The sequence below is a fragment of the Thamnophis sirtalis genome, unplaced genomic scaffold (genome assembly GCF_051295495.1).
Source record: "Thamnophis sirtalis isolate CommonGarterSnake01/CBP01778 unplaced genomic scaffold, rThaSir2_p1.2 scaffold_2, whole genome shotgun sequence".
NCBI classification, from domain to species: Eukaryota; Metazoa; Chordata; class Lepidosauria; order Squamata; family Natricidae; genus Thamnophis; species Thamnophis sirtalis.
In genome coordinates, this window is record NW_028261382.1 from 17440393 (window position 1) to 17455132 (window position 14740).

General features: G+C 45.3%; 1 protein-coding gene across 1 annotated transcript in view; it reads right to left on the bottom strand.

Annotated features, from left to right (window-relative positions):
• Positions 1-14740, bottom strand: part of IGDCC3 (immunoglobulin superfamily DCC subclass member 3) — a 110172-nt gene that overhangs the window by 55173 nt on the left and 40259 nt on the right. The window contains exon 3 of the mRNA XM_087707600.1: positions 1667-1811. Coding sequence (XP_087563726.1) covers positions 1667-1811 — 145 coding nt within the window. The remainder of the gene's footprint in view (positions 1-1666; positions 1812-14740) is intronic.

The following is a 14740-nucleotide window of genomic DNA, read 5'->3' on the forward strand; positions in this document are numbered from 1 at the left end:
CTACTCAATTCTATTTTCTACTTTACTCTACTCTACTCTACTCTACTCTACTCTACTCTACTCTACTCCACTCCACTCCACTCCACTCCACTCCATGTTTATTCTATTCTGTTCTGTTCTACTCCACTCCATTCCATTCCATTCAATTCCACTCCACTCTACTCCACTCTACTCTATGCTGATTCTGTTGTTGTTCTCTTCTATTCTCCTCTACTCAATTCTATTTTCTACTTTACTCTACTCTACTCTACTCTACTCTACTCTACTCTACTCTACTCTACTCCACTCCACTCCACTCCACTCCACTCCACTCCACTCCACCTTTATTCTATTCTATTCCATTCCATTTTCGATTCCATTCTATTCTTTATTTCCTTCTGCATCTTGCCCAAAAGAGGCAGTCCATAGTTTTCAACAGTTCATTTAGTGAACGTTTAAAGATACAACACCATTGAAAAATGTGACTTATGACCCCTTTTCTGATATATGGCCATTGCAGCCTCTCCATGGTCAAAATTGATCAAAATTCCGACGCTTGGCAAATAAATGCCTCCTATTTAGGGTGTCTGCAGTGTCCCTGGGGTCCCACTTTTTGCGGCCTTCTGAGGAGCAGTCAATGGGCAAGCCAGATTTGCTCAACCGCTGGGTCACTAACTTCCCATGGGCAGCAATTCACTTAACAACAGTGGCAAGAAAGGTCATAAAATGGGGCAAACCCCATTTAAAACCGATGTCTCACTTAGCAACAGAAACTTTGGGCTCCATGGTAGTTGTATGTCAAGGACTATGGTGTTTCCCTGAAAATAACACAGGGTCTTATTCTGACCCTCGAAATAAGCGCTTGGCCTTGTTTCAGGGAGGCATTATTATTTTTGAGGTGAGGGAGGCAGCGAGCGTGGTCACCTGGTAGCTGCTGCTGTGTTGCAATATTTTCAGGGAGGGCTTATTTTCAGGGAAACAGGGTACCTGTATATAGGTCAAATTGATAGATCTATGTTTTGTCCTTTCTCCCTTTTTAAATTTAAAAAAAAATATTCCAGAAGTTGGGAACACTCCAACATGGAAGTTTTTAAGAAGAGGTTGGATAGCCATTTGTCTGAAGTGGTGCAGGGTTTCCTGCCTGAGCAGGGGGTTGGACTAGAAGACCTCCAAGGCCCCTTCCAACTCTGTTATTCTATTGCATTCTAACATTTGCAGGAAGAGAAAGAGCAGGAAGGATGCTGTCTATCCCACTTCAATCAGATTGAAAACATGGTTACAAAAGCAGTTTTGGACAATTTGCCCCTCTGTCCCTCTAAGGCCGGGGAGGTGACATTTCTGAGATTTTAAGGGATAAAACGACTGGCGGGCATTTAAGTCCACTGTACAAGCATGGCTCAGCAGATTTCTGGGAAGGGAACATACCAGTGGTGCAATTCAGCCGGTTTTGTCTCTGTTCGGGTGAGCCAGTGGCGGTGGGAGGCCCCGCCTACCTGCTCATCATCACGTCCTGTTTTTGATGCTCTGCGCATGTGCATACACTCACATTTTTGAACCAGTAGCAAAGGTAAATTGATTTCACCCCAGAACATACCTTACTCTTTGAACTTTGTCTCGGGGCTCATAATTTAATTAGGGCATCTTTTGGAAACCTCACACCCAGTTTTGTTTATTCAGGTGTGGTTACCTGTCATTATCTGTGTTGATAGGGAGATGGTTCTTCTGCCATATGATCATGGGCTCTGGCAAGCCATGGATCTGGCACTGAAAGCGGGCAACGCCTCCTTCCTCCACGACTGCACTCTGGGGGTGCACATGGAAGTCAGACATCGCTAGAAGAGAAGAAACACAAGACATGTTGTTCAGAATTAAGGATCTCTTTGAAAAGGGATTACCTGATGTGGCAGAACCATTGCTTTGATCCATGGTTATCGGCCCAGAGTCATGTATTTGACATCGGCGTCCATATTAGCTGTATAAATAAATAATAAACAAACTTTGCTTCCTGGAGATACCAGGTAAGTTCATGCAACATATTAAGAGGGTGATAAAATGGACTGTTTGTCCAGGTTACTGCTTTCTTGAAAGTAAAATAACGCACATGGGATGCTGGAATTAAAAAGCATAAAAATGGTAGAGAAAATATAATACATTTTTAAAGCCAGCCATAATTTTTTTACTTGTAAAAAAAATGGGAGAGAGAGAGAGAGGAGAAAGGAGAAAGAGAGGGAGAGGAGTGGGATAGGAGAAGGAGAAGAGAGGAGAGAGAGAGAGAAGGCGAGGGAGAGGAGAGAGGGAGAGCAGGGGGACGGAAGGTGAGAAAGAGGAAAGGGAGAGTGTGTCTTCTGATAACTCAGGGGCTGCCACAAAGAAGAGGGAATCAAGTTATTCTCCAAAGCACCTGAGGGTAAAACAAGAAGTAATGGGTGGAAGCTACTCAAGGAGAGAAGCAACTTAGAACTAAGGAGAAGTTTCCTGACAGAACAATTAATCAGTGGAACAACTTGACTCCAGAAGTTGTGAATGCTCCAACACTAGAAGTTTTTAACATGATGTTGGATAACCATTTGTCTGAAGTGGTGTAGGGTTTCCTGCCTAAGCAGGGGGTTGGACTAGAAGACCTCCAAGATCCCTTCCAACTCTGTTATTCTATTCTATTCCATTCCATTCCATTCTCAAGGTCACCTCTCAATTCCTTTAGGATTTAAACAAGCAGAAGCTTTGAAGGAAGGTGGAATTCCTCTCATCCAACTCTTCCCCAACTTTCAACCCAACCTTGTGGGGATGGGGAAATCCACTCTTGGCTGCTGGATGTCCACCCCTTCCTGCCCACCCTTGACAAAAGGATGTCTTTTTGTTCTGCCTCCACTCCATGTCCCCTGCAAGATGCCTTCAGGCGGCAGAGTTAATACGCGTGCATGCGTGCATGCGTGCATGCGGGCGCCTCCACCTTCCCTCCCCTCACAACGTACATCAAAGAAAACACTAGTGCCCCCCTTCTCTCTCTCTCTCAAGGGAGAGGACCAAGATGTCAGACAAGATTCATCACTCATCTTCAGAGTCCCATTGGGCTCCAACAGATGGGAGGCTTCTCGTGTCCAGTTCATACATTAAAGATAGGCTGCCTGCCCCTCCACCCCCCTGCCCCCTCCTGGGCTCTGAGTGCCAGATCGCTGCATTTTCAGGAGAAGCCCTTCTTGCATGCTGATTCAGCCTCAGCTCTTCTCTTGCCTCCTTCTCATCCCGAAGGATGAAAACCTAACCCAAACCCGCTTTTAATGCAATTTGGGAAGAGTTTATTAAATTAAGAGAAGTCCCTTCAACACTAATGGCGTTTTATTGCATTAAGAAAAGAGCTCCGAGCATCAACCAAAGGAGGTGGGAAGCACAATAGAATTATTGTCGCTGTTGTGGCAGACCTGGCAGCAGAGTCGGACAGTGAGGAAGTTGGGGAGGAAACTGGGCTAGTCCTGGAGGCTGGGGAAGGCTCGGACGAGGGCTCTGGGTCAGAGGCAGAGATGGGGCCGAGGCTGTCCGACAGTGATCAGGTGTCTACGGAGCTACAGCAGTGAGGCAGAAGAAGAGCTGGAGCCTGTTCCCAGTGTGCGCATGTGCAGAGCTGCCAGAAGAAAAGAACAACTCAGAAACCAGGGTCGACTTGGGAGTAAAGTCACAGGTGGATGGTGATTCGCCCCTCCTATAGGATATAAAAGAGGAGCGAAAGGGGAGGGGGCTTTTGCAGGAAACAATTCGGTCCTTCGTTAGATTCGTTTCAGGAGTGTGAAGATCTGTCCGTGAATCTCAGAGACTCTGTGCCTAGTCTTTCCTTGCACAGCATCTCATTGGGAAAATATTTCCATGGCAGCTTTCCAAGATAGATAAGGTCTGTGGGCATAAATACTGCTTTGAAAGACTGTTTGCCAGGCCTTGGCTGAAGATGAATGAGAGGAATTTACATTCGTTTAATAAAAGAGGTTTTGTCGGGACCAGGACTCTGCCTCCTGCTTTTTGGGGACGCCTAGGTCAGAGCAGCTGTGTGGTTTTATTTTCCCCTCTGTCCCTTGCTGGGAAGGAAGGGAGGGAGGGAGGGAGGGAGGGAGGGAGGGAGGGAGGGAGAAAGATAGCAATAGTCAGCTTATTGTCCCCAACAATCTGGGTCCTCATTTGACCCACCTCTGAAGGGTGGAAGGCTGAGTCAACTTGAGCCTGGTGAGATTCGATCTGCCAAACTGCTGGCAGCCGGTGATCAGCAGAAGGAGCATGCAAGTACTGCACTCTAACCACTGCGCCACCGCGGCTCATACAACCGCACAACCAAAAAGTGACCAATGACCCCTTTTCATACGTACAACCGTTACAGTATCCCTGCGGTGACATGATCAAAATTCAGATGCTCGGCAACTGACTCATAGTTATGATGGTTGCTGGGTCCCATTTTGCACAAGCAAAATCAAGGAGGAAGCCGGATTCGCTTAACAAGTGGGTTACCCGCTTATCAAGTCCAACGATTGACTGAACGACCGAGCCAAGGAAGCTCACAAAATGGGGCAAAACTCCCTGAACAAACGTCTCATTCAATGCCAGAAATTTCAGCCTCAAGTGTGGTCGTACGTCGAGGACTCCCGGTAGCCTATTCTGGTTCTACGATGGTTTGTATGGTGTCTTCATTCCCTCCCCTATTTTTATGATTGTTTTATGACTGGCTTTATTTTCTATTCTGTCTGTCTTCTGAATGTGTGATACCCATGGTCATTTCGTATTATTGTTTACACGTAACCTGCCAAGAATTCCCTTGTCTACAGCTGGCATAAATCACAGCGCGTAGAGGTGGAAGCTTCCTTTTGGGGATCTAATATTACTTCATCACTTAATTTCCTTCTGGCACCTCTGAACGTATGTTTGGCGCTGACTTTGGAAGGATTCTGAGGTTGAGCACTTCCAGCCCCTGTTCCTCTTCAATAGGCGAAAAGTCTGCAGAAGTCATGGTTGTTCTAAAGGTTTCTTTTTTTCGACTTTCTGTTGTTTTTTCCCTTTTGGAAGACGTTCCGCTTCTCATCCAAGAAGCTTCTTCAGGAATATAAACATTGCAAGGAATTGCAATATTGCAAGGAATATAAATCCTTCCATTCCACAGTATCCGATCAGAGCTGAAGAAATCTCTTGGGTGAGAAGCGAAACGTCTTCGAAGAAGAAAAAGCAAGAAAGTCCAGGTGCCTCCTGAAAAAAAAAAAAAGCATCTTTGGGACACCCATGACCTGGATGACTAAGAATCTCTATAGACTTTTAGCTTTGCAATTTGGGATGGAGAGTCTTGGAATGGTGTGGGAGGAGGAATGGATTTCCAGAGGGAAAAGTGCAGACGACAGGAACCATTTGCACCGCTCAGGGTGACCCTGAGGACACAGAAAAAACTCCAAGTTCTTCAATAACCCATGTAAAAGGAAGCTTGGAAGACTAAATCTCTGGTCCTGGTAAGTGACCCACGCTGGATCCAGCAATTTTAGATGGTTTAGCTGAAGTTTGCAGTGCAGGTTGAGAATGAAAGTGCTTTCAGACTCCCAGATGCTATCTGTGCTGGCTCCTGAATTCACTGAATAAGAAGCTAACCAACAAAGCATGCGTGAAGATAATTTGTCCCAAACCTGCTAGATTCTGACAAGTTTGCTTAGGAAAGATCGTGGAGGAGGACATAACGCTGTTCCCTGAGAACTCCTTGAGTGGAGCTTTTATTTGGCCCAAGACCAGCGACACCCCCAGTAACAAAACAACACAATGCACCCATCGCTTCATTTCAATATTCTCATTCTCCCAGGTAAAAACGCTTGCAAGACTCACACCTCTTAAAGACACCGGTATTAATATTGATCATGAATAAAACAAGGCAGAGCATAAATAATTCAGCGATGAGGATGTTAAATATGCCTCCCTGCAACCTTCTGATGCGTCTTTCATGAACAGCGTCTGGGAAAAACCACCACTGTTGGCAAAGCAGCTTGCATTAAACATTCATATCTTGTGTTATAAAATACTGCTGTATTTACAAAAAAAAAAAAAAAAAGACACAGACGCTGCACATGTTTTATTTACTGTTGCAGTGCCAGTAGTTAGTTCCAAGTGATTTGGATGCAAACGAACCCTGTGGTCCAGCTGCAGATGTTTATCGGGAGGGGGGAGCCTCCAAAAGACATCCAGTGGTTTGACAACTGCAACCGCAACAAGACGATGAGTTTGCAGTGCCAAATGTCAACTGGAAAATGCAAGAAGTCAGCTCGACCCATGTAAGTAGTTACTTGACTTAATACCATTAGTTTAGTGACCAAAATCACAACACCGTTGAAAAGAGACTGGCTTACAACCAGTCCTCGCAGTTATGGCTGCTTCATTGTTCCCACAGTTACACCATCAGAATTTGGTCAGAATATCTATCTATCTATTAAAAGAGCCAAGGTGGCGCAGTGGTTAAATGCAGCACTGCAGGCAACTGCTAGATCAGCAGGTCAGCGGTTCAAATCTCACCGGCTCAGGGTTGACTCAGCCTTCCATCCTTCCGAGGTGGGTAAAATGAGGACCCAGATTGTTGGGGGCAATATGCTGACTCTGTAAACCGCTTAGAGAGGGCTGAAAGGCCTATGAAGCGGTATATAAGTCTACTGCTATCTATCCTCCATCCATCCATCCATCCATCCATCCACCCACCCACCCACCCACCCACCTACCTACCTACCTACCTACCTACCTACCTACCTATCTCTATCATCTCTCAGTCTCTATCATCTACTTGTATCTCTGTCTCTCTGTCCATCCCTGTCTGTCTGTCTGTCTGTCTGCCTACCTATCTCTATCATCTCTCAGTCTCTATCATCTACCTGTATCTCTGTCTATGTCTGTCTGTCTGTCTGTCTGTCTGTCTGTCTGTCTATCTATCTATCTATCTATCTATCTATCTATCTATCTATCTATCTATCTATCATCTATCTACCTACCTACCTACCTACCTACCTACCTACCTACCTACCTACTTATCTCTATCATCTCTCAGTCTCTATCATCTACCTGTATCTGTCTGTCTCTCTGTCTCTCTCATCTATCCATCCATCCATCCATCCATCCACCCACCCATTATTGCATGCATCCATGCATCCATTCATCCATCCATCATAATATCTATCATCTTACCTGCCTACCTACCTTTATCAGTATGGAATCCCAAGATCACATCCATGCTGTTTTTATATGTCGATTAAGGTTAGTTCTATGCCAGTGATTTCTCTTAGGATCTTACTTCAGATTTCATCTCTTCTGATTGTTTCCCCAAAGATCTCATTTCCGTGGCAACTCACTTCCATTTATGTTTTATTGTTAAGTAACCTTCACACAACTGCTTCCAATAAACTCATCTGCAGAGATTTCTCTCTAGGGAAAGGATCCCTTTGGGGGAGGGGGGATGTCGGAGGGTAGGAAAGGAGGTGAAATGAAAGGTGCAGAAAGGAAGTTCACAAGATGGATGGAAGGGTCTTCAAATCCTTCTAAGTACCCTTCCTTCCTTCCGTCCGTCCATCCGTCCATGCGCCTTTGGGATTGAGTCATGCCGGCCACATGACCACGGAGACGTCTTTGGACAGAACTGGCTCTTCGACATTGAAACGGAGATGAGCACCGCCCCCTAGAGTCGGGAACGACTAGCACATATGTGCAAGAGGAACCTTTGCCTTTACCTAAGGGTTTTATAAGGCTTTTGACATCTTCAGGAAAAAAGACAGGTCGACTTCCTTCCAACAAGGCCTTTCTCCCCTCCCCCAGCAAAGACCACTCAGAAGAAGGAGACGACCACTGGTTATTCAGGCCACCTCGCCATAAAACTGGAGCTTCGGCCAGCGTGTCTAATGTTGCTATTGTCCAAAGCTGCCACGGACTGGGCCTGGAGGCCTCGCTTTGAATGGAGGCTTCTTTGTGAGTAGCCAAGTGTGAAGAACAGCCCTGCCCTCTGATTCCCCAGGAGCATCGGGAGTAGGACGGGGGAGGATGGGAAGGCACAGGGCCTCATGAATTTTTCCGGGATGAGGAGGAGATAATAATATAATAAGAGAGTAGGGAAATATGGAAGGCACTAAATGGCCCCTTTCTCTCACTATATAATTGTTGGAAGAAATGTCCATCTGGATTCAGTTCCAAGTGGGGAAAAAGACATTGGAAGTTGCTTGGAAAGAAGGTTTTAATGGTGGACAGGACCACATGGCTTGAGATCCTGGGCAATGGGTGAGGGAGAGAGAGGGAGAGAGGGGGGGAGAGATTTGAATTTGAGCTTGTATTCTGATTGGTTGTCAGACTCCCATGGGGCCTTGCCATGCAGGGTCAACTCTGTAGGTTGTGTTTGTGACTCAAACTTTGTTGAGCTGTTGCTGAGTGATGATGTAATGAAGGGGCTTTGGGATTCCTATTATGGCTCTGCCTGAAGGAGATTGATCTTCATTATGTAGAATAGACTGGCTCAGGCCTTAATGGTCCATTGATAAAGGGCAGGGGTGAGTTTCTGCCTCCCTTTTAGGGAAAATATTCTGTCTTTTTAATATTTCCTAAAATATCTTGTTTTCCTAGGAAAGGGCTGGGTGCTAACCTCCTACACAGTCTGGCAGTGGTCAATCTAGACCGATAGGCCTAGACGCCTTTCAAAACTGAGCAGGGAGTTTTGAAATAATAAACAAACTCTTGGATCTTCATGTTTACTCCCATCAGGAAAGGATGCCGAGAAAGAAAAAGGCCTTGATCATCATCCCTTTCACCAAGCGACGGAGAAGCAAAAAGGAACGAAAGCTAGACATGATAGCAGTCTTCCAATATCTCAGGGACTGCCCCAAAGAAGAGGGAGTCAAGCTATTCTCCAAAGCCCCTGAGAGCAGGACAAGAAACAATGGGTGGAAACTAATCATGGAGAGAAGCGACTTAGAACTGAGGAGAAATTTCCTGACAGTGAGAACAATTAATCAGTGGAACAGAATTTGCCTCCAGAAGTTGTGAATGCCCCAACACTGGAAGTCTTTAAGATGTTAGATAGCCATTTGTCTGGAATGGTGTAGGGTTTCTTGCCTAGGCAGGGGGTTGGACTAGAGGACCTCCCAGGTCCCTTCCAACTCTGCTATTGTATTCTTGTATTCTAATTTCATCTCCCTCGTTTCCGAAGTGTCCTGAAGCTCTGCTATGGCTGCCAAATGTAGCCATCAAGAGGCATCTATCACATGCATATAAATTTATATGTCCTGGTAGGCAGGGAGCAACGTTCACAAGTCCATCATTTTTGTTTGGAATAACAGAATAACAGAGTTGGAAGGGACCTTGGAGGTCTTCTAGTCCAACCCCCTGCTCAAGCAGGTGACCCTATACCCAGGAGGGCGAACCCCTGAGCACACGAGCCGTCGCCCATTGCTATTCCAGGTTCCAGCACCCCAGCCAGCTCATCTTTACCATGCATGCACCGGGAAAACGATCTTCCGATTTCTAGTGCACATATGCACACCAGCCATCTGGTTTTCTGGTTTCTTGCATGTATGTGCACAGGAAGACTAGGTGGCCAGTAAGCATGTGACACGCCAGAAACCGGAAGATCACGTTCCCAACATGTGCATGTGCACATGCCCTGTTCTGGTTTCCGGCACGCACCCAGTCTTGTTTTGGCACTCAGTGCCGAAAAGGTTTGCCAACGCTGCCCTATAGCATTCCAGACCAGAGCATTTATCTTCTGTAAGAGCTGAGATCAGCAGAGTTCCTTGGAAGTTGTGCTCCATTTGCTTCCAAATGAAAAGAGCTTTGAGTGCTCACACCACTGGGCTTCTCACTGCTATGAATCTGAGAAGGATTCCCACCCTCCCTCCCTCCCCTTTCATCCACTTTTGAAGACTTCAATGTTTTGGTTTTTGTGTGTGTGTGTGTCTTTAAAAGAAGTGCACTTTTTTCTTCTTTCTTAAAATGGCAAATGGTGCACTCCACAGAATTGGAAGCAATTCTCTGGAGTGCATTGTCATGAAAACTGGAATAGGTGCCGACCTATTTAAACCCTTTTCTGTGTCTGTGGGGGGGATGCCCCATTTCTAAAATAGAATAACAGAGTTGGAAGAGACCTTGGAGGTCTTCTAGTCTATCCCCCTGTCCAGGCAGGAAACCCTAACCCATTTCAGACAAATGGTTGTCCAATCTCTTCTTAAAAACTTTCCGTGTTGGAGCATTCACAACTTCTAAAGGCAAGTAGTTCCATTGATCAATTGTTCTAATTGTCAGGAAATTCCTCCTCAGTTCTAGGTTGCTTCTCTCTTTGATTAGTTTCCATTCATCGTTTCTTGTCCTGACTTCTGGTGCTTTGGTAAATAGGTTGACCCTCCCCCCTCTTCTTTGTGGCAGCCCCTCTTAAATATTGGAACACTTCTATCATGTCACCCCCAGTCCTTCCTTTCACTAGACTAGGCAGATCCAACTCCTGCAACCGTTCTCCATGTTCATGCGCATAAAAGGACAAGACTTCGAGCACGATGACTGCACACCTTGTGCAAAAATTTTGATTCTGCCCCCCCCCCCGTGCACCTGGTTTCAATACTTTTGTAGAAATATGCTGGAAAGAAAGACGATCAAAAGCAGCACTGGATTTTCATCCGATATACGTTCCAAGATAAATGTATAGATACAAAAGAGCAAAGACGGGGAGAGTGAGAATAACTTCTGACCCAAAGTTTATATATCTAGCATCCTTTATTGGTTTGCTTATTAGTAAGGGTTACACGGCTATTCTAATCACAACCAACTGTGACCAGGTCACAATTGCCCTCGCTTAACTCAGATTCATACCAAAACAAACCACAACTAATGAAAAAGAACCACAAAATCACAGCGTAAAGATCTTAGGAAGGGCTGCCAAACACGCAAACACACAACTTGAAAACCATTTATTGCAGGCCTTGAATGCTGTCGAAAATTGAAACGTCAAAAAAGTGAAATGTAAAATTAAATAGCAAAGACAGCAATCATTAAACCTCACTATATATATTGGGGGGGGGGGGGTAGTAAGATAATCTACCAACTATGTCCCTCTGGGCAGGCTTCGGTTCCAAAGATTTCAACATGAGACAGATGGCAAAAGTTTTGTACCATCAGAAGCAGTGTAAGATTTCACCAGTGCTGGCTTAGTGTGACCCCATCAGCTGCTCCTTGATTCTCAAATCAATTTAAAATAAAAACCATTTAAAAAAAAGATCTATGCATCTCGTAAAACTTTATTTTCAAATAGATTAGATTAACGGAGCTGGGAGGAACCTTGTAGGTCATCTAGTCCAACCCCCCTCCCAAGCAGGACACCCTACACCATTTCTGACAGATGGCGGTCCAATCTCTTCTTGAAAGCCTCCAGTGATGAAGCTCCCACAACTTCTACAGGCAACTTCTGTTCCATGGGTTGATGGCTCTCACTGTCAGAAAATTTCTCCTTGTTTCCAGGTTGAATCTCTCATTGTTCAGTTTGTATCCATTATTCCTTGACTGGCCTTTGGAGAATAGCCTGACCTCCTCCTCTCTGTGTCAGCCTTTCAAATATTGGAAGTCTGCTATCCTGTCTCTCCTGGTCCTTCTCTTCACTAGACTAGTCAAGCCCAGTTCCTGCAACCGTTCTTCGCATGTTTTAGTCTCCAGTCCCTTAATCATTCTGGTTGCTCTCCTCTGTAATCTTTCTAGAGTCTCAACATCTTTTTATAATGTGGATGCAATAGATGCAAACGATAGTCATATGCATAAGTCTGCATTCTCTCAACTAAAATGGTTGCATGTCTTTTCAGTTGTTTTTCTGGTATTGCTTCACACCCAGAAACAAACAAACAAACAAACAAACAAACAAACCGGACCCTCACCACCCTTCCGGCTTTCCACAAAGCAATTAAGACCTCGCTGTTCCGGCAGGCCTGGGGCTGTTGAATCTCTCAGCCCCACTCGAGGGTATGACTGTTGTTGTTTTTTAAAATGTGTTTGTCTTTTATTTTATTTTTATTCTGTACCCCCTTCCCTCTTTGATTGTTAGCCGCCCTGAGTCTCTCGGGAATAGGGCGGCATACAAATTGAATAAATCCAAATCCAAATCATCCAAATCCAAACAAACAAACAAACACACACACACACACACACACACACACACACACACACACACACTCCCTCTCTCTCAAGAGAGAACAGCCAGCTCTGAGCTACAAGAAATTCCCCCTTTGTTGGAGCAGGTATCCACCTAAGCATAAGATGACATGGGTAGATGAATGACGGGGTAGTCTATCAATGCACACTCTACTTTTAATGTCTTTATAGTGCTTCATTAATTACTGCCAAAAGCCTCTTTCCAATAGAAAGCTGTGATTTATAGAACTCCCGGCCAAGGTGTTGTTTTCATTAAAGGAGCAGCCAATGGCACTGCTAGAGATAATTACCTCTTTCTTTCTTGATAATCAAAAAATGCCATCTTTGGTCTGTTCAGCCTCCAGTAAGGCCAAGGCTTAGCTTGGCTATCTACCCCAGGAGATGCATGCTCTCATTTATGGGATGGGCCACGTGACTGACCCCTCTCAAGGGTCAGGGGCTCTGTGGGAGAGAGGGGGGTAGGGAGGGAGGGAGGATGTGAGAGAGAGGGGGGAAGATTTGGAATTCTCCAGGGTTGGGCCTTTTGCGCAAAACTCATCAGACCAAAGTGGGGGGAAGACAGCTTCAGAGAAGTCTATGCCCCCCCCCCCAAATAATGCATTTTTACATTCCCCACCCCCACCCTTGTACTTGTAGGAGAAGAGCAGGCAGAGCTGGCGAAGGAGTTAAGTGAATCATTAGCTTAGAGTCGTTACGTTCCCACAAATGGTTCAAATTCAGCCCCTCCTGAATTCTGCTGATTCTTATCTGGCACTGATTTAGTGTTGAATTTTAGGTGACTGGATTCTTGTATAAAGGTAAAGGTTCCCCTCTCACATATGTACTAGTTGTTCCTGACTCTAGGGGACACTGCTCATCTCCGTTTCAAAGCCAAAGAGCCAGCGCTGTTGATTAAATGCCGAAGGTGCACGGAACGCTGTTCCCTTCCCACCAAAGGTGGTTCCTATTTTTTTACTTGCATTTTTACATGCTTTCAAACTGCTAGGTTGGCAGAAGCTGGGACAAGGAATGGGAGCTCACTCTGTTACACAGTGCTAGGGATTCGAACTGCTGAACTGCTGACCTTTCTGAGCCACCACACCCCTTATTTATTATAGGTGTCAATAAATATTCTGTGATGCAAGTTAAGGGATGGTCCAGGTCCTTTTGCAGTACAGGTAGTTCTCAATTTACAACATTTCATTTAGTGACCATTCAAATGGCTCCGAAAAAAATGACTTATGATCATTTTCACACTGACAACCGTTGCAGCCTCTCCTTTTGTCGTGTGATTTACATTCAGACACTTGGCAACTGACTTGTGTTTATGACAGTTGCAGTGTCCTGAGGTGACGTGTTCACCTTTTGTGCCTCCTGACAAGCAAATATATGTGGGTACAGGCATAATTTTGTGTTTATCTATTTACCTTGTCATGTTTGTGTTTATATTAGAGGTGGAGACCCTTTGAGAGCTGTATACAACGTAATTTCATTTTAATGTATGCCGATTAATGTACATTCAAAGTGGCAATAAAGTTATTCTAAGAAGTCAAATCGAACGAGGAAGCTTAACAACGGTGTTACTAACTTAAGAACTGCAGGGATTCACTTAACCACTCTGGCAAACAATGAGTTATAACAATGCTGAAAAACTCACTTAACAACTGCCTCGCTTAGCAAAAAAGAAAATTCTGGGCTCACACATGGTCATAAGTCAAGGGCTGGTCAAGGGCGTGGTCATAAGGGCGTGGTCCCCGAGTCCCCTCGGGGAAAGGGGCAGCATAGAAATATAATAAATTCAATTCAATAAATTCAATTCAATTCAATAAGTCAACTGGCATTACTACTAGCTCTGCGCGCAAAAAAAAATGTGCTCCGTGCAGATGCACATTTTCACCTTAAAAGGTCTGCGCATATGCACAAGCATTAGGAAAGGGGAGAAAAAAGTACATTTTTCCAATAAAGATTGTTCTGTGCATGTGCAGAAGAGAAAATCAAGATGGCGCCGGTGAGCATAGAACCGGTTAAGGCGTGTGTCCGGCCGAGTTAGTACGTACTTGGCCGAACTGGGCTGAACCCACCTCTGGCTACCTTGTACACCGAATGTCTTTCTAACCGCTCAGTCGCTGCTACGGCACCTAAAACGGTTTCTGCATTTTTCTGGCAAAGCTTCAGAGCGAAGTGAGGAAAAGCATGTTGAGTCAGCTCCCTCTTTGGAATATATGGCAAGGCGTCACGTGACTGCGGACATGGGGTGGGGGGTCCCCCCTCATTCTATTTATGTGCTGGGAAAGCCCTGTTAACTGAAAATAGCTTCCCCGCTGCCTTATGCTTCTCTTGGCGGCTGGCCAAGCCCAGAGCTGCCAAGATGCGGGAATTCATCGGCTCAGTCATGCTGGGCAGTTTCAGCCTCCGCTTTGGAGGTTTTTGCTACTCTCCTGGCTCCTGTAAAATACGCCTTTTGAACTCAACCGGGCTGGTTTTCAGCCAGGGCTGCAAAGCTATTTGGTGAAAGCTAAATGTCTATGGGTGGGACGCGGTGGCTCAGTGGCTAAGACGCTGAGCTTGTTGACCAGAAAGGCCGGCAGTTCGGTAGTTCGAATCCCTAGCGCTGTGTAACAGAGTG